The sequence below is a fragment of the Colias eurytheme genome, chromosome 27 (assembly GCF_061535395.1).
Source record: "Colias eurytheme isolate Ceu_HAF_F1 chromosome 27, ilColEury1 Martin Lab GWU primary, whole genome shotgun sequence".
Lineage (NCBI taxonomy): Eukaryota > Metazoa > Arthropoda > Insecta > Lepidoptera > Pieridae > Colias > Colias eurytheme.
Window position 1 is genome coordinate 5471602 of NC_143006.1, and position 19400 is coordinate 5491001.

General features: G+C 32.7%; 1 protein-coding gene across 2 annotated transcripts in view; it reads left to right on the plus strand.

The window, feature by feature from the left end:
- Positions 1–16788, plus strand: part of LOC149896914 (uncharacterized) — a 43274-nt gene extending 26486 nt beyond the window's left edge. The window contains exons 2-6 of one of the 2 annotated variants that reach the window (XM_090117115.1): positions 8966–9122; positions 11197–11719; positions 13090–13152; positions 15307–15468; positions 16369–16654. In XM_090117115.1, the coding sequence (XP_089973241.1) occupies positions 8966–9122; positions 11197–11719; positions 13090–13152; positions 15307–15468; positions 16369–16464 (1001 nt within the window). In that variant the 3' untranslated portion in view covers positions 16465–16654. Of the gene's footprint in view, positions 1–8965; positions 9123–11196; positions 11720–13089; positions 13153–15306; positions 15469–16368 lie in introns of both variants that reach the window. The other variant, XM_090117116.1, reaches the window with a different exon arrangement.
- The last annotated feature ends 2612 nt before the right edge of the window (positions 16789–19400 follow it).

Consider the following 19400-nt stretch of genomic DNA (forward strand, 5'->3'; position numbering starts at 1 on the left):
ATTATGTTTTCAAAACAACACGATTTAATGGACAGTATAAAAATGTAAAGATATTAATCCGATCTCGATGGATATAGCGTTTTATGCTTTTATCTATACTAATAATATAAAGAGGAAAAGTTTGTAAGTATGTATGTAAGTATGTATGTATGTATGTATGGTTTTCACGCAAAAACTACTGGACCGATTTCAAAAATTCTTTCACCATTAGAAAGCTGCATCTTTACTGAGCAACATAGGCTATATTGCATTTTCAAAAAAATTAGAGATCCTTACCAAAAATGCAATAATGTAACCCAAGGTGTAAAAAAATCCTCAATAAAACTTCTGTCATCGCGTGCGCTGCGGAATCTATTCAAGATAGAACAAAAAAATGTTCTACAGTATTATAGAATGGATCAATATCTACAAGAAAGTCCGCGATACCATATGTCCATCTTCAGTAGTTATGTTACTACAACAACTTTTTTACGTTTTCAAAGTAAATAGAAGTGCCGACAGTAATCAAACCATGTTATCCATACAAATATATTAATCCTTATCCCATTAAATGATGTTTTATTATAGACTGTTTCAATACCAGCAAAATACTTTTTAAATGAAAAGAATTGGATATTCCATTCAAAAGATATAACGAATTTAAAAGTGTCAATCTACAGAAAATAGTAGGTATACTGTTCGAGCAGGCCGTAGTGCGGGCGTCACGGAGGAATTCTACCAATATGCGTCTTGACGGAACACAGTGGGGTTTTGGTCGGTAGGAATCCGACATAACCCACGGCCCCTCCCCGGGAGGCCGTGGGTATCTATGAAAGATTTCCCCACTAAAACAAAAAAAAAAGGCCGTAGTGCGGGACGGGGTAAAGGTGATTTTCATGTGATTAAAAATTAAACCTATAGTCCGACCTATAGTAGACTTTTCACTAACGATATCGCTATCTATGCGGGTGAAACCGCAGGGCATTGCTAGTCTGTTATAATTAGTTTATTTTTTGAACCTTTAATATCAATTTCATATGAAATTTTCATTTCTATATCAATCGCCAGTTATATTTGCCTTTGCGCAGTTAATAAAATATATTCGATTAGCCATAATATTATTGTTATAATACAGTTGTATCCTTTCTTTCTTCCTAGGTACCTACTCTAATTATAAATTTCATCCAAATCGGTGCTGTGGTTTAGGCTATGAAAGCGTAAGCGAGGCAGACTTTTATATTTATCTGTAGAAATTTAAATGTCTGTTTGTAATAACCGCATTTTACTAAATGCATATTACGAATGTATACAATGTCATATACCAAGGTAACTTTTTTTTTTCAATTTTCTTCAGTCTGTATAGTGTTCCGGCTAATCTCTGGAATTGCTGGACGAACGGTAATTTCAATTATAGAGCTGATGCAATAAGGAGAAACTTGTGCTATTTTTATATTTTGATCATAAGAATAAGAATTGAAAGGAAAAACTCATTTTTCGACTGACCGGTTGGCTTGGTCGGTAGTGGCCCTGCCTTCCAAGCCAGAGGTCGTGGGTTCGATTCCCACCCGGGGCAAATATTTGTGTGATGAACATATATGTTTGTTCTGTGTCTGGGTGGGTGTTAATTATCTATATAAGTATTTATTTAAAATTATACCTATGGGATCAGATCAGAAAATTGTCCTGAAAATATTTATTATTTATTTATTTGTATTATAATAAATTAAAATATTATAATGAAATAAATTTTTTTGATATTAATAACAAGGACTTGACCCTTTACATAAGTTTAACTTCCAAGTTTACGTGTAATGTACGGTGTCGTGTATAAAATATGTACGCTTGCAAGTTATCGATTTTGTTACCGGCACAAAATTGTTTGTGAACTTGAAGGGACTGGAAATAAAGTTATTATTGCAGTTGAAGATATAATAGAATGTATTGTGAATTTTATTTTCATTGTCATTTCTGATATTATATTGTAAACTAGCTGTGCCCTGCGGTTTTACTCGCATTTCTCTGCTCCTATTGGCATTTAATAATAAATATATAAACTGTATTATTTTAAAACTATTTTCAATAGGTATAGATTTTTTTCAATTTCAAAAATATACATTTAGATTAAGGGCCGGTTCCACCGCTTGCTGGTAATGTCCCTGATAAAGTCACTTTTGCCTTTGCAAGTATGTATTGATGTTGAGAATTATCATTTTAACTGACAGATAGCTAAAGAGTAAATATCCAGTAGTTCCAGTAGTTACAAAATTTTACTTTTTTTGCTTATTTAACTTTATTTACACTGTAGCTTTCAAGTTTCAAACTATCTCTATAGCAGATTTAATCCAAAACGGTTCAGTGGTTGAAGCTTGAACACAGTTAGGTACTTTAGCATTTATAATATTAGTTAGGACTAGGATAAGTTATTACATATTATTTAACAATTTGACATGATTGTAAATAGAAGTTATATTTCCATTTTATTTGCAATCTTGTTCACGTTGATGTTTCGAGCGGTTTACAAGTGGGCGTGGTCACATAGCATGCTCAACTGCGCATGTATGTTGTTACAATGAATCGGGATTTAAATCCGTTAAAAGTCTCTATGTTATTTGCGGTTTTATATTACTTTAGACGAGGAATTTTGCAAATTATATTAGTTGATTTAGGGCCGATTTTTCAATGCTTGGATAAAACATAATCATCGAATAATGTATAAAACTACCATTTTAAAAACGTATTCTAATTGCTCGTATTTGACAGTTTACGTGACATTTTAATATTATCGTGTAATACTTTATTGGACGGATAAGTTTTATCCAAGCATTGAAAAATCGGCCCTTACCTAATACTTCAAGTATCTTTTTAGTTTTTGACTACGAAAATAAGCATAGTAACTTATTAAGTAATCATTGCTTTCATATTATAAATGCAAAAGTATGTTTGTTCGTATTTCTTAGTGAGAAGACTAGATAGTGATATAGGCTAGGTTATACAGCGGGGAAACATCGCAGTCCCTTGTGTTTTTTCCTTTGAACAGCTTGTAAGAAATAAATAGATTGGGTTTTGCTGTCCCAGAAGACTTCACCGAGAATCGAACTCAGTACCTCTCTTTTACAACAATCAAAGAAAGAAACAAGAATTATTCCAGACATTTCTTTAATGTCTATAGTAGGTATGCTAATTAGTAATTATCTACACATAGGTCACACCCCGGACACTCCATACAAAATGATCGTTTTGACAGTCACACTGTAGAGACTGCAAATGTGTGTGTTAACGCTTTATGGTTGGCACATTTGTGACTAGCGTAAAAAAAATTCGCGTTTTTCTGATGAAATACATCCGTAAACAACACAATATCTAACCATTTTCTACGAAAAACGATAATCACAAATCCAAAATAATAAAATTACTTTAAGTCAATTTTTTGATTAATGTTGTCAATCTTCGTTGCGTATCGTCCTTGCAGAAAAATATGGCCCATTTTATGTCTGATCGCGCGGGGGTGAGGTAAGTTTAATTTTGGCGGGAGGCGGAGAGTGTCCGTTCTGTAGCGTTTAGCTACTATTATGTATTCTGTGACATAGGTATAAGTTTATGTAACCAGTTTATGTAATAACAACTTCTTCTGCCTTATATCACTTGAAATGAAAAATAGGTGTTGGCCGATAGGCACACAAAATTTCTGGAGAATCGGTCGAGCCGTTTCGTAGCAATATGGTAACTAACATTGTGACACGAGAATTTTATCACTACATAGTTTAAAACAAAGTCGCTTTCTCTGTCCCTGTATGCTTAAATCTTTAAAATTACGCAATATGATGCGGTTTTTTTTAAAGATAGAGTAATTCAAGAGGAAGGTTTTAGTAAATAATTTATTAGCTTTTAGACAAAGTGAGCGAAGCCGCGGGCGGAAAGCTAGTATATCCTAGATTTTCAAATACGTAATGCATACAATAAGATGTCACAGATTAAACAAGAAAAGGGTATTTCATAGGCGATCTATTTTCAACAAAATTCCCTGAATACTCTATCGATGCACTTCGAGACCTTGTAAAGGGAAATTCATATTATTCCCGGGTAAATCGGTTTGTCCCTGTGTTCACGGCACGTGTACTTCTGTTCGCGGAAACTCTGTAGTTTGTTTTTTTTATTTTTTTTTTATCGGATTGCGAAAAGGGGTTTTCGATGGATGTGTATGTTTATTTTTGTTGTTTTTTTGTTTGGTGTTTTGTTGGGAGTAGCTCTTGTTTCTAGAGGTGCTTTATAAATAAGATTTTTTCCTGTTTTTAGGTTATTTATTGTACGTATTTAGTGTCGTTTAATGTGATAGCTGTGTCCCGGGGTTTTACTTACATTGCTCCGCTCCTGTGTAGCGTGATGATTATCTTCCTCGATAAATGGGTTTATTATACATTGAAATATTTTTTCAAATCGGACCCGTAGTTCTTGAGATTAGCGCGTTCAAACAAAGAAATGAACAATCCCTTCAGCTTCATGTTATTGGTATAGATAAGTTCATATTATCCATAATTAAACAATTATAATATTATTTGTATTTCGTTTATACAACTTTGATATTGTATTGATACATACCTACATACAAAAGTGTGCGCTCAACGTTTTCGATTGATGGCCGTTCGCAACAGATTGTTACATCCACAGAACAGTAAAAACATATAGAAGTGCTATAATGTCATAATTAGTATGAAAACCAGTGTCGCCAAACCCACACATTTAAACCGATAGTTATACAGTACTCTACAAGTAAACTATGCTTTTGATTGGACAGCTTAATTTGAGTAAAAACTGACTTAGGTTATAAATTCAGCATTTCAATATGTACCCTAACGCACCATGTCACGGTTTATTTTAGTATAACATCCCTAGGTATATAAGCTGTTTTGTTTCTCATTGAACAGAAATTCCAAATTCGAAAACATTCAGCTACTCCACAACAGAGGGCGTTAGTTTTCGATAAATATAACTTTGAACCTCAACACATAGAAATATGGTTGAAATTTGTGTCACTCAACATTAATGACATTAACTTGATATTTATCTGATGCTATGCCCTGAGGGATGTCAGCCTTGTTATCGATAATTCACAAATTATCGATAACAAGGCTGACATTTTTTGTGTATTTTTTTCTTTTTTCTTTTATATGACTATAGTATAATGTGTCACATTATGGTGTATGTTTATTACTACTAAGTACGTCTTTTTATATTATTATTATTAAATAAAAAACGGAATAGAATAATATTAATCTATATTTACAAAATACAAACAGAAAATATGCATTATTTTAAATCTTGGAACTGCCGTAGGTTTGCTGTATCGGTGGCTTTTGTTAGACTGCTTAGTGCTTAGTGCTGTTCGGTATCCAGTTAACTCGTCACGTTGCATTTATCCATTTCTCTTTTAAATTAGCCTCTTTGGGAAATCTATAAATAAATTGGACAAATGAAAGCTAAGGAAAAATAAAATAAAATTTAATATTTATAATGTTTGTCTTTTCTAAAGTATCGATACTGTCGATATGCGCCACAAGCATCACTAAAGCGACATTCGTTTGTTTATTGCAATAATATTCCAGAAATTCTTGTTTGCTGTTCAATCTATAATAGTACTAATTTCTTACGGTTTAAGGTTCATTTTGACTAGATATTTGTATACAATTTTGACAAATTACAAGCGAAGTTATAACATAAAATAATAAATGTAAAATAAATAAAAATAAGACTTACCGGTGGTATGAAATGCCTCCATTGCTGATATTATTTCGTCTGCTATCATTTTTGCACTCTAATACCGAACAACACGTCCTAATTAATGAATAAATATGGAAAAAAGGTTTGACAGCTGACAACCGACTCGAATATTTTTCTGCGCACAACTGAGAGCAAGTTAGGTGATCTTACCTTACAAGTGACACGTGGGCCACGCCCACATCACACTTCTATCTACTTTACTGTTCTGTGGTTACATCCGATCCCTATTAGTTATTACACGTTTTACAAGTTTAATTTATTCTTACCCAACATACAAGTTTATCCGTACATCAAAGTTCATCCAAATGAGTTCAGCAGTTTATGAGAGACAACAGAGTTACTTTCGCATTTAAAACCTAAATAATATTAACAACTAGCAGCACGCCCCGGCTTCGCCCGTGGTATATGTTTACGTTTTCTCTCCGTAAGAACCATCCTCGTACTTCAAGGAATGTTATAAAAAAAGAATTAACGAAATCGGTTCAGCCGTTCTCGAGTTATGTGCTTACCAACACATTTTGCGATTCATTTTATATTATAAAGAATTAAAAACATACGTATGGATATCCAGTTTTTTTTTTTTTTTTTACATACATATAAAGGATATTATGTAATGACTAATCTTCTTATATTATCTAAAAATGAATCGCAAAATGTGTTGGTAACCGATTTCGATAATTCTTTTTTTATTATATTCCTTGAAGTACGAGGATGGTTTTTATGTAGAGAAAAGATGTGTTTTTTGTACCACGGGCGAAACCGGGGCGGACCGCTAGTATAAAAAATAATTAACAAACAAAATCGGTCAGATGGATAACCGTTATAAGCATGACATAGATGTTTATTAGTTCTAAATAATAAAAATATTTATTCCAAGTAGGTACACATTCTGATAATAATGTTTTTACTTTTTAACATTAAGTACATTCAAAAAATAATACAATATTGACTCTACACTATTTGCACAGATAAAAAATACCACATTTAATATATTATCGTGTATCGATAGTGCTGTGGCCTGTGATACGCACCTGCCCTGTGTTATATAAAGTAATGGTGCGTCCACATAGGGCTAATGTGAAAATTAAAATAATAAAAATGATCGACTTTTTTATGGTAATTTTTTTTATTGTGATGAATAAAATTTAATTTAATGTAATTTGTTTTGGTCATAATATATCAGATTAAAAGCCCCTTGTAGCCCCTGTAGCCCAAGTTGTCTAAATCTATAAAAAAAAAATTTGTTCGATAATCAGTGGGTTATTGATTGAACTGTATCATTTTATTGTCAAAAACGTTTTATTAAAGTGAAACTTTTATTACATCGTCTCAAACTTTTTGGTCTGTGTAGCGCATGTCGCGTGTATCGCGGCTGCCGAGTAGGTATACCTACTCGGCAGCCGACCGTCACGCGACATGCGCTACACAAAGCAGTGTTCGGAACCGTTCGAACAGTTTCACTTTTACCGTGGTTTCATAAAACCACACAACATTTTTTTTAACTAAAGATTTCATAGTAATATAATTGTAGAGCTAATGCTCGTTCGCTAATATTCGCTGGCTCCTTGTGAACATACCATTAAAGGACTAAATGAATAAATGATAAGAAACATTAACGGTTATTTTAGGGACTTATATTTAACTGGATATACGTTGGTATCAAATCACAATGGTTACTAAATGAGCTCCCGTAAACACGTGGTGCAAATGAATTAATTTATGTATTGTTTTAGATACTAGCCACAATTTGTTAGTTTGATTATCTCTATTGTACCCTCGGGAATGATGTGTTGTTTGTGATGTGGCTTGTATTAGTTATGTAATGGATTTATTTTAATTAAATCGCGATACAGGCGGAGAAACTTAGGTTTTAGTCAAAGACTCTCGACTAAAAATCAATAAAAATTGATGAAAAATATTTCTGGAACACTATAACCCAGTGTAAGAATATTTATAATATATAAATCTTTATAAATAACTAGCTGTGCTCCACGGTTTTACCCGAAGTACTCCGCTCCTATTGGTCTTAGCCTGATGATATATAGCCTTCCTCGATAAATGGGCTATGTAAAACCGAAAGAATTTTTCAAATCGGACCAGAAGTTCCCGAGGTTAGCACTTAGCGCGTTCAAACAAACAAACAAACTCTTCAGCTTTATACTATTAGTAGGTATAGATGTTATCCACTGGGGATATTTGATTTTGAGTCCGAGAATCAGTTTCCCACTGATGTCTATATTATAAATTTATTGTTGTCGACACTTTTGATTTATGGAAGGCATTTGATGTCGTTACGTTGGATGCGTTTGTTACCTGTCGTCTTGTGTCATACCTATATTTATATAGTCATCGTGTTCTGTTACGTATTATAGTGTTGTCCACGTATAGGGATGATCATAGGGGATGATGTATCGGTAAATCGGTGTTCCCGTATCAAAATTCGGATTTGCTGAATGTGTGTTTCATCGCGATACGTGCAGTGGAACGCGAGGAGAGGCATATTTACATTTAGTTATTATATTTAAATTAATATATTGCACCGTTCAAGTTAAGGCTCTTTCGTGAAAAAAAGTGAGAAAAGATTTATTGCCAAAACACTAAAATGAGTACAAAATAATTTAAGTTTAGAAAACATAACTTAAGTTATGAAACATAGCTAGCATTTGTTATTGGAGATACTTTCAATTTCATTCGTTGCCATTGAAATGAATAATAACAGCAAAATATTGTAGTATCCCACCACTCATATTACGCATAGCTTTTAAAATCTGACACTCCAGATTTAAATGAATCAAACTTTTTGTTTAATTTTCAGTTACTTTTATCAATTACTATATAAGTAAATTATTATGAAGTTCTTTGTTAAAAACTCAATATTTTTTACACAAACATATAGCCTTGACCAATGTTACCAAATCAATTGTTCTAGATATGAGCCTACCTTCTTAAATAATAGTATGTATGATTATCAACTTTATAAACTAACTATTTGTTTGGATTAGGTCCAAATAATCTAATTCTAAACACTCTTACTAAAGCTCAACCTAATTACCTTTTTGTCAAACTGAAACCTTTTTTTTAGTCAATTCGACTTCTTTAGGCGACTTAAAAGAAGCACTTTTGAATCGTCATAACATACTTTTACACGTAGTATATTATTATTAGTCTGTGCTTTTACCATTAATAAAATTAATAATATCTAATTTTACAGGTAAAGAGGTGCAAAAGAGGTGGCGGTCAATACGCGATTCGTACACGAAAGCGTACAGGCAAGGCAAGTGCCCGCCGCCGGAACACTGCGCGCCTGGCAGCCGCAGATATCAGTACCACAGGCAGATGTCCTTCCTGCTGCGCGCGCTGAAGAACAAGTGAGTGATTTGTATGTGGTGTCCCGCAGGGTTCAACACTTGGTCCACTGCTATTCATTATAAATTCAAATTCAAAATTCAAATTCAAATTATATTTATTTGCAAGAATGTAGTTACAAATTATAGATGTTTTTAATTACAATATTATGTGGCTAATACATTCTACCCATTGATTGGGTGTGCAAATATTGAAAAAGAAAGTTGATTAGTCTAATTATTTAAATGTACACACAATTCAATTTTCACAATTACGCGAACGCACTACGATTAACACGATTATATCACACACTTATCACACACAATTCAGTTTACACTACTTAAAAGTCATAAATTCTTCAATGTCATAAAATTGTTTCACCATCAACCAGTTCGTCAGTTTATTTTTGAAAAAATTTACTGGTAGTTCCTTGAAATTGTCCGGTATTTTATTATATATTTTAATAGCCATAAATATTACACTTTTTTTAGCTTTGTTAATTCTACACGTTGGGAAATGTAATTTGTTTTGGTATCTTGTCAACATATGCGAATTTACTTCTCCTTTCTTCTTAAAGTATTCCGGGTGATATTTTACAAATAAACATACTTCTCTTATGTACATGCAAGTTAAAGTAAGGATCCGTAATTTACTAAACAGAGGTCTACAACTGTCTCTTTGGTTCAAACCGCACAGAGCTCTGATACATTTTTTTTGTGAGACAAATACCTTCCGCACATCACAAGATTGTCCCCAAAGAATGATTCCATACGAAAGTACAGAGGAAACGTAGGCATGATAAGCATTTATTGCTGCATTCATAGAAACAGTATCTCTTAAACGCCGTAATACGTAAACGAAACGATTAATTCTGTCACAAACGTAATCAATATGTTTGTTCCATTTTAGATCTTCATCCAACAAAACACCCAAGAATTTATGATGATCTACTTGTTCTATTACTTGGTTATCACACTTTATATATGTGGATCTGTATGTGGTGAACCCCAAGGTTCGACACTTGGTCCTTCGCTATTCAATATCTGTGTGAAATGCACTGGGTGTCCCACAGGGTTCAACACTTGGTCCTTCCATGTTATGTTGTTATGTCCTGTGTTTAAATGTAACACAGTATGTATTTAACATATCCGCATTTCAAATTAGGTACATACTTTATAATATTATAATGTGTTTTATCAGGTCTTACCACGAGTGTTGCAATTTTACTTTGTTACATTACACATGTACACATTATCATACTATTTTTTATTATTTTATATAACTATATAATAACTACAAAATTTATAGCCAATTAAATACCAATATTAAAATTAGTAGAATCTGACCTCAAATAGACCTCTCATACTTTTAAAAACGTAATTTCCTCAACTATGAATCATATTTGAGGATATTTGATGATAGATCCTATATTCGTCATACATTTTTTTGAATATTCGTTTATTTCATTTACTATTTCATCATTATTATTCATGTTAATATCGATTAAATTGATACCTATTTATGATACAGTTCCCAGAAAAGCTTCATTTGAGCTTATAATTGTTGCATCGATTCTGGAAATCCTTGTTAGTATTGTGTTAGCCTTAATAATGTTGACCTATTTAGTTTAATTGTACCTGTGCAGTGTATCGTTATTTGCAATAATATTATAAAAGAAAAGGTTGTATTTTGGTTAAAATTCAAAATTGTTATATAATGCAAATATGTATACTTTGTATACCTACCTCTTGATTGGATTGCATTTTAAAGGATTTTTGAATTGGAGCACATAATTTAAAAATCTAAACTCGAAAATTTATTGCATGTTCTACAATTTTCGGCTTTATCCCTATATATTAAAAATTTAATAAAGAATTAAAATAATATAATATGTATAAGCATATTGAAAACTTTTTGCATTGAATTGTTCTTCTCAAATGAAGCATCAATAGGTAGTTAATACAAAAAGTTTTATTTTTCATTTAAGTACACCACACAATTCTACCAAGTTAACTTATTCCCTTAAATTATGTTTGCATTCCAATGTATATTAAGTTTATTAATGATTCACTACTAATATATTGTATCCCCTTTCAGAAAACCACGCTACTCCCAAGACAAATATGAGTCATTTTCGGAGATCTCAAACTCGCCTCAACACCCGGCACCAGAAGAAATGCCGCGAATCAAGCACGAGGCCATAGACAAACCGCTCGATTTAAAAACAAAACCAGACCCGCCAGAACGGCCAGAGACAACAGACAAGTGCAACCAGACCATAGACACGGAGAAGAAGCTGGAAATAAAGATAGACGCTAACAGCATTCTACCAGATGACCATTTTAATGATGACAAAATGTTCATGAATTCTCTATTGCCACTATTCAAGAAAATGGATGATGACACTCGACTGTTGTGTCGTATTGAAGTGTTAAAGATAATAAGATACGCGTTGCAGGGGAACAAATGTTTCGAAGCGTTGAAAATGGCGGAGGATAGCTTTTTCAAGAATCGTATTAGTGGAATACTGTCTAAGGAGGAAGTGATAAATAAAACAGAGTCGACGTTGTCTATGACAACGCGCTCGGCGGATGGCAGCCGACCGGTTAGAAAACGGCGGGTAAGTTTAAAAAAAAAAATTTTTTGAAGTGAAACTTCTTTAGGCGCGTTGAGAGTAAATTTCAAGGTCGCGTCATGGAGTAAGGCGACGACTTTGGTATTTTTGAATCTTGCTAAAGAAATTTCACTTCTGCCACGTGTGCTCAGCACAAACGCTCTTTTTAGGGTTCCGTACCTCAAAAGGAAAAAACGGAACCCTTATAGGATCACTTTGTTGTCCGTCTGTCCGTCCGTCCGTCCGTCCGTCTGTCAAGACCCTTTTTCTCAGGAACGCGTGGAGGTATGAAGCTGATATTTATATCAATTACTCAGGTCTACTGTCCCTTGAAGCTGTGAAAAAATCAAACTTCTATGTCAACGCAATCAAAAGATACAGCAATTTAAGCTGCATATTTTGAAACTCGCAAGTACTCGCAAGGGAATCAAAACCTAAAGGGTACTTCCAGTCGACCTAGAATCTTGAAATTTGGCATGAAGCAACGTTTTATAGCACACATAAAGGAGAAATTCCGAAAACCTTAAATTGTACGGAACCCTCGGTGCGCGAGTCCGACTCGCACTTGGCCGGTTTTTTTTATATTAGGTATTGATTTTATTTTTTGTATGTAACCGACTCCTTTAGACTCGATTTTGACCCACTTTAAACGGACAGATTTAATTCAAACTTTGTACACTTATCAACAATCGGTGACAATACAATAATTTCATTATATTATTATCGTTTTTAGTCTTTCTATAAACTATTAAGACAAGCACAAAATATTATTCAACTTCAAGCTATTATTAAACTTAAAAATAAATTGCTACTGAAATATGACATTTTTGATTTTACGATGCACACATAAAGCAAAAAACTGTTCAATATTCATCGTACAAATTTTACTAGAAACTTAATTAAAAGGTGAGCGAAGTAAAGGAAAATATGTTTTATTAAAATGAAGTGAAGACACATATTAGTTTGTAGAAAATTTTACAATTTTTTCTTTTCATCACGAAATAATATTTAAACTTACCAGAGAAACTAATTATATTTTTTTTATGTCTAAACACTTGTCGCTTACAAAAAACATGAAGACATTACTTGGTTAAAATGTTTTTAACGGTATAGGGGGCGTCCATAAATTTTGTGAGTGGTTTTAGGGGGGAGGGGGTCGAGTCCAATCTCATTTAACCTTACGTTGGGGAGGCAAATATTTCGGAAAATTGAAATCTCTCTCAACCTCACGTAATTTATGGACGCCCCCTAAAATAATTCATAAAATCGGTCGAGAGTATTATTAATTTTAATACAATTTAAAACCAACAAACATAGTTAAGATTTAGATATACATACTATAAAATAGATTGTATAATTTTATTATATTTTTGCAGCTACGTTCACCATCACCACTTCCGATGCCGCCGAAACGTAGAGGCCCCGGACGTCCCAGAAAAGTGAGTTAAATAAATATCTTAATATATAGATCCGCCTTCGCCGGAATGTTCATTACTTACAACTACTGTATCGAATCCTCTTCAATCCCAAAACTCCTTCTTACCTAAAAGACCAGTTCCAATTCCTGCACTGTGATAACTATTCTCTGCGATCTGTGGACAGGTTAGTGCATGGGCGTAGCTAGCCATGGGCACAGGGTGGGGCAAAAAAAAAAGCGGCCAAGTGCGAATTTTATTTTAGTGATGTGTACATTTTTTAGGCCTAACCTTGCGTTTTTTAGAGGACGCAATTATGTTTTTTTAGGTATATGTAGGGGGGGGGGGGGGGCGTCAGTGCGAAGCTAAGCGAAACGAAGAAAAAGTTTTATTGAAAGATATAAATAGCTCTAATTTCTGAACAATTTCGCTTATAACTTTTATATTTATAGATCTACGACAAAAAGTTTCTGCACCAAAGGTTGTAGAGAATTTAATTTGCAACAAATTATGTTAACTATTTTTTTTTGTTTTAATCATATAAATAGTTTAAGAGATACCTATATCGTAAAAACCATTTCAACCGCTATTTTCAAGTTTTGATTCCCTTGCGAATGTCGAAATTTGCGATAATTTGCAGCATAAAACGGCTTCTCATCTTTTGATTTAGATTTTTTGACCGATATCTATAAAACTATCCACTTTAGGGCAAAAGTTACATTGACTTTTTTGTAGAAAGTCGAATTTCGAATCTTTTATATTCTGTAAACTTTTTTGTAAAACTCACTGCTTACGGTTTATGGACTATTTAATGAAACGGTTTCTCGTTTTTGGCTAATAAATCGTAAAATATTGGATTAATCAATAAAATGCATGTACGTCAACTTTCGTTTGAAATTTTTCCTAGTGCCCATATTTTTTGAGTTGTTGTACGTTCAATGTAGAAATGCCGCCGCTCGGTGGGTGACGTGGCAGGCCAAAAGTTTTTTACGGATGTAATGAAAACGAAGAAGAAATTTCCAATGCAAGTGGATTTTTGCCGTTTTCGAAACGGCAAAATTTTAGATTTTTAAGCTATAGCATAGCTTCTATCGCGGGCCTCGAGCGCGGGGACCGAATCGAGAAATTCCGTAACGAAAAAACCTCACGCTCCCCACTCCGACGGGCTCGGAGGTGTGGCTTGAAAGCATAGCATAGCACTACAGTATGAGTTTATGTATGTATTATATTATGTAATATTTTATATGTATGTATTTATTAGAAATCATATATAGCTATGTGTGTATATATTTACATATATTTATATATTACTAGCGGCCCGCCCCGGCTTCGCCCGTGGTACATATGAAAAATAGATGTTGGCCGATTCTCAGACTTACCCGATATGCACAGAAAATTTCATGAGAATCGGTCCACCCGTTTCGGAGGAGTATGCAGACTAACATTGTGACACGAGAATTATAGATATATTTTTATTTATTTATTTTTTCTTTTTTTTTTGCACTTCTTACCTACCTCCTCTTTCACATTATTACTCCACACAGTAGGTTGCCTGGAAGAGATCACTCTTAAGTGATAAGGCCGCCTTCTGTGCTGGACTAGTTATAAGTTTTTATTTTAAGGATTTATTTGTATGCCAGCACAATAAAGTGTAAATAAATAAATCTCGTGTCACAATGTTTGTCCTCAATGGACTCCTAAACCACTTAACCGATTATAATAAAATTCGCACACCATGTGCAGTTCGATCCAACTTGAGAGATAGGATAGTTTAAACATGTAGGTACCACGGGCGAAGCCGGGGCGGACCGGTAATATTTGTATATGTAAGAAGAAAATAATAATAATAATTAGACATTTTTGAGGTCATGAGTATACAAAAATTTATAGAGACATTCTTGATGAGGATCTATTTAAATTACAATTAAAAATTAAAATTTCTAATGCAAGGAAATACTAACTTTTTAGAAAGAATTTTGCAATTATATTATGCTTGATAGAAAACTTTTGACACTACTTTAAAGTTTTAAATTACTATCGAGTTGGAAGATATCGAGGTGTTGTATATTTTGTATGTTAAACGCAATCAAGTAAAAAAAAATCATCAAAAAATCCAATCTTATAAAATTGAAAAAATATTTTTTTTTATAATTTTTAATCAAAATTTTTACATTCCAGATCCGTCCACCGCCTTCCGACTCTGAGGAAGATCGTCCCAAGAAACAGAAGAGCTTCCCAAAACTAAAAGTTTCACCAATTGAGGTCAATCTCACGCCCGATGAAGATTCCTTGAGCAAAGCTACAAGTGTTGCTCAATTGTCTACTCCGTTGTTTATGAAGGTAAGTTTTACTCAAACTCAAACTCAAATGCATACTCAAACTTTAGATTCAACCGTAACTAAATATTTCAATTTCCCCATGAGATTTTAAAACTAAAATCAGGTTGTTAAGAAATTTAGTAGATTGAAAATTCACCATTTTATTTTAATACTAGCGGTCCGCCCCGGCTTCGCCCGTAGTACATATTTCGCAATAAAAGGAAGCCTATGTTCTTTCTCAGGGTCTAAAGATTATCTGTGCCAAATTTCATCAAAATCGGTCCAGTATCTTATGCGTGTAAACCATACATACATACATAATTACAAACCGTTCCTCTTTATAATATTAGTATAGATTATGTACTAGTGAAATTGTTATATCACTGCTTCGACTGTACACCTGCAACATACATATTCAAATATTATATGTCAAAACACCAAAGTAATAATCTCTTTCTCAAATTCATACTAACAAATATTAATTTTTATAAACCTATCACCGATTATTGTATAGTAGTTCTCTGTATAAAAAATTAAGTAATATGTTTTTTTAAAACGAGCTTTACGTAAAAATTTTTAAGATTAGAATCTAAATACTTAGTTGCTTTTATTTTATTACAAGTATATATCACTACATATTATAAAACAAAGTCGCTTTCTCTGTCCCTATGTATGCTTAAATCTTTAAAACTACGAAACGGATTTTGATGCGGTTTTTTTTAATAAATTCAAGATTCAAGAGGAAGGTTTTAGTATATAATTTATTATGTTTTAGACGAAGCGAACGAAGCCGCGGGCGGTAAGCTAGAATAGAATATATATAAATAACTTTATATGCCTGATATCGTTACCAATTACCATCACGTTATTCAAAACATTCGCAGTTAATAATTATATTAATATATAAATTATATTTTTTCAGATGTATAATTTGGAGCGCTCCAAGCCAGCTACTAACATGCAAGTGTCAGTCAAAACTGAACCAATCGACTATCCCGAGGCAAACTATTTAATTTAAATTAATTATCTATGCACACATTTAAAAAATAAACATTGTCTATGTCAACTTCTATATATTTATGATTAATTCTATATTATTTATGTTTTTGGTCAGAAATAATTGTCTATGTCATGTCATATTATATTTTATTATTTTATAGATATTATGTTTTTTTCCTTCTTGTAGAAGATTTTTTGTTTGTTGCTGTTTAGAAAATGATGTTACCCATTTTAAATCTCGTGTTGAATTTAAAATTATAAAAACTTGATGTGTAGAAAAATATGTGTTGTAGTAAAATCATGATGTGTTTCGCGCCAAAAATTAGAATTTAAAATGGCGGCCGTTAACTTTATTTGAAAAGAAAAAAAGCGGGAAAATTGCAAGAATAATATGAATATTATAGATAAGCCGTCATTTTTAATTCTAATTTCTTGCATATTTATAATTTATACGGGTCTATCAAATGTGTAAGAAACGAATTTATCAAATATTCAATAAAATATCTATTATAAATAAATTAGATGTCTTGTGTATGTAGTTCGTTTTACTCATTTTTATTGTATTGACAATTAATTTACGTGTTTATGAGTGCTCCTCTTTAGTTTATTAGTTACAGAATGATTGTGATATATTTTTAGGTTATTCTAGGTAGTATTTATAATTTTAAATGCTTGTAAAATCTATGTGTATACGAATATTTGGTGTTGTGTGATTCATTAACTATTAAATAGTAAAACTGTTGTCGAAACAAAAAGCATTTCTAGTTTAACTAAGTTAAGTTTTAGTTAGTTAGGAATTAATTAATAAATAAAATAATAGTATAGAAAAAAGTACAGCGAGGGTAATGGAAGTATTTTTGGCGGTTTTACAGTATTTGATATATTTCGTAGAAAATATTTAAATAGAGACCAAAACGGCGGACCTAAACGGTAAAAATTATAATATAAAAGATTTTTACATGAAAATTCGAGTTTGAAAATGTGATTGATCTCTTGGTGTGAAGCTGTACTTTATATCTGAAATATTGATGTTTTTACGATACATTCCAAAATGTAAGAAATTTTAACTGTCTTACAAGTATGTTATGTAAAATGAATGTGATTTTATTAAATAAACGAATAAAATGAAACATCTCTTTTATTTCCTACTTCCTTTTTTTATAATATGTATTTTTTGTTACCTAATCTACATTAGGTGGGTACATGTACACTGTATCATACGAAAAAACTCAAAATCGATTTCATAAATTATTTCACTATTAGTTCATTTTTTTCGTGATGCAGCGGCAGGATGAATTAACCTCTACGTAGGTAATATTCCTGTGATTAATCTTGCTAGTGCCGTGTGCGAGCAAACTACAATTTATAAACTACTAGCGGTCCGCCCCGGCTTCGCCCGTGGTACATGTTTACGTTTTCTCTACATAAGAACCATCCTCGTACTTCAAGGAATATAATAAAAAAAGAATTATCCAAATCGGTTCAGCCGTTCTCGAGTTATGCGCTTACCAACACATTTTGCGATTCATTTTTATATATAAGACTATTATTACTTTTAATTTACTGTATATCGTCGAAGAATGATGATCTAAGAACTGTATTGAATATTTTTTTATCTAATTTTGATAGGCACACTGCCCTGCATCACGCTTGTCAATGTGGATTTACGCACTCAGGCGCGTACATCACAGTTGCATTGTGTAGATTCACTCAGCTTGAAGTCGCCCCGGCTCTGAGTCATTTCATTCAAGATGCTCCTCTAAAATAACGCATGGTTTTACCATAGTCCATAATATAGTTACTACAAATACTACAAACCATACAAACTATGAATAATTACGCTCGAGCTCGGTGGTACGTCTCGCGTGTGGATGCGTTTTCTGCAGTATATTTTCAGTAGTATTAGAATACTCTTTATTTTCTGTATCGGAACTGTGCGACAGTATACAGGGTGTCCCACTGTTGGTATACTAAGCTCAAAGGAGGTTATAGTTTTGCATACGCTGAGTACGTAAAAAATACTTAAAAATTCCAGACGCATTTTTTTTTCAAATAGATGAAATCTTAAAACTCTATGTGTACACCCATAACAAGCAACCCGCCCATTTTTGCCACTAGCACGTGAGCTATCGTTTAAGATTATGTTTTCATAGACAAAATGCTCACATTAGAGAAGCGGTATATGACGGCTGCGCGAAGCTAGAGAAGAAAACATGGATTTTCAAGAAAAAAATATCAAAAAAATTTTAACGTAATTTTGTTGTTTATGTATTTTTTACGTGATCAGTGTATGCAAAACTACAAGTTCCTTCGCGCTTATTATACCAATAGTGTGACACCCTGTATAGGTATATATTGTGTGGAGACAGAGTAAGATTGTGGGTATGACAATTGAAATTGGGCAAAATATGGCAATGCCGTCATTATTGATTATAGTCCGGGATACATCGCCCATTTTTGCAAGTGATTACTATCAAGCTAATTTTTCGTGAGTAGCTTTATTTTGATGAGATGCCCAATAATTTCATGTACGAAACTCTCGATTGTGGTAGCTTACAGAGGTAACAAGGATAAAAATTTTTGATTTGACGGTTCTCAAATATTTATTACGCAATTTGTAGGACAATATGTCTGTTGAATTAAATAAGTATTAAATAAGTGAAAATAAAAAAATCAGCTGGTTAGTAATCATTTATGATGACTTCGTTATCGATACACATTGGAAAGGGGGACTCTTTGATCAAACCATAGATTTTGTAGGACAAATATTTTTTCGAATAATTTAGATAATTATCTTGAGATTGAACAAAAAAAAACATTCAGTTAGTAATTAATATTTGAGAACCATCAAATCAAAATATTTTATCCTTGTTTCCTCTGGTAGCTACCACAATCGAGAGTTTTGTACATGAAATTATTGGGCATCTCATCAAAATAAAGCTACTCACGAAAAAT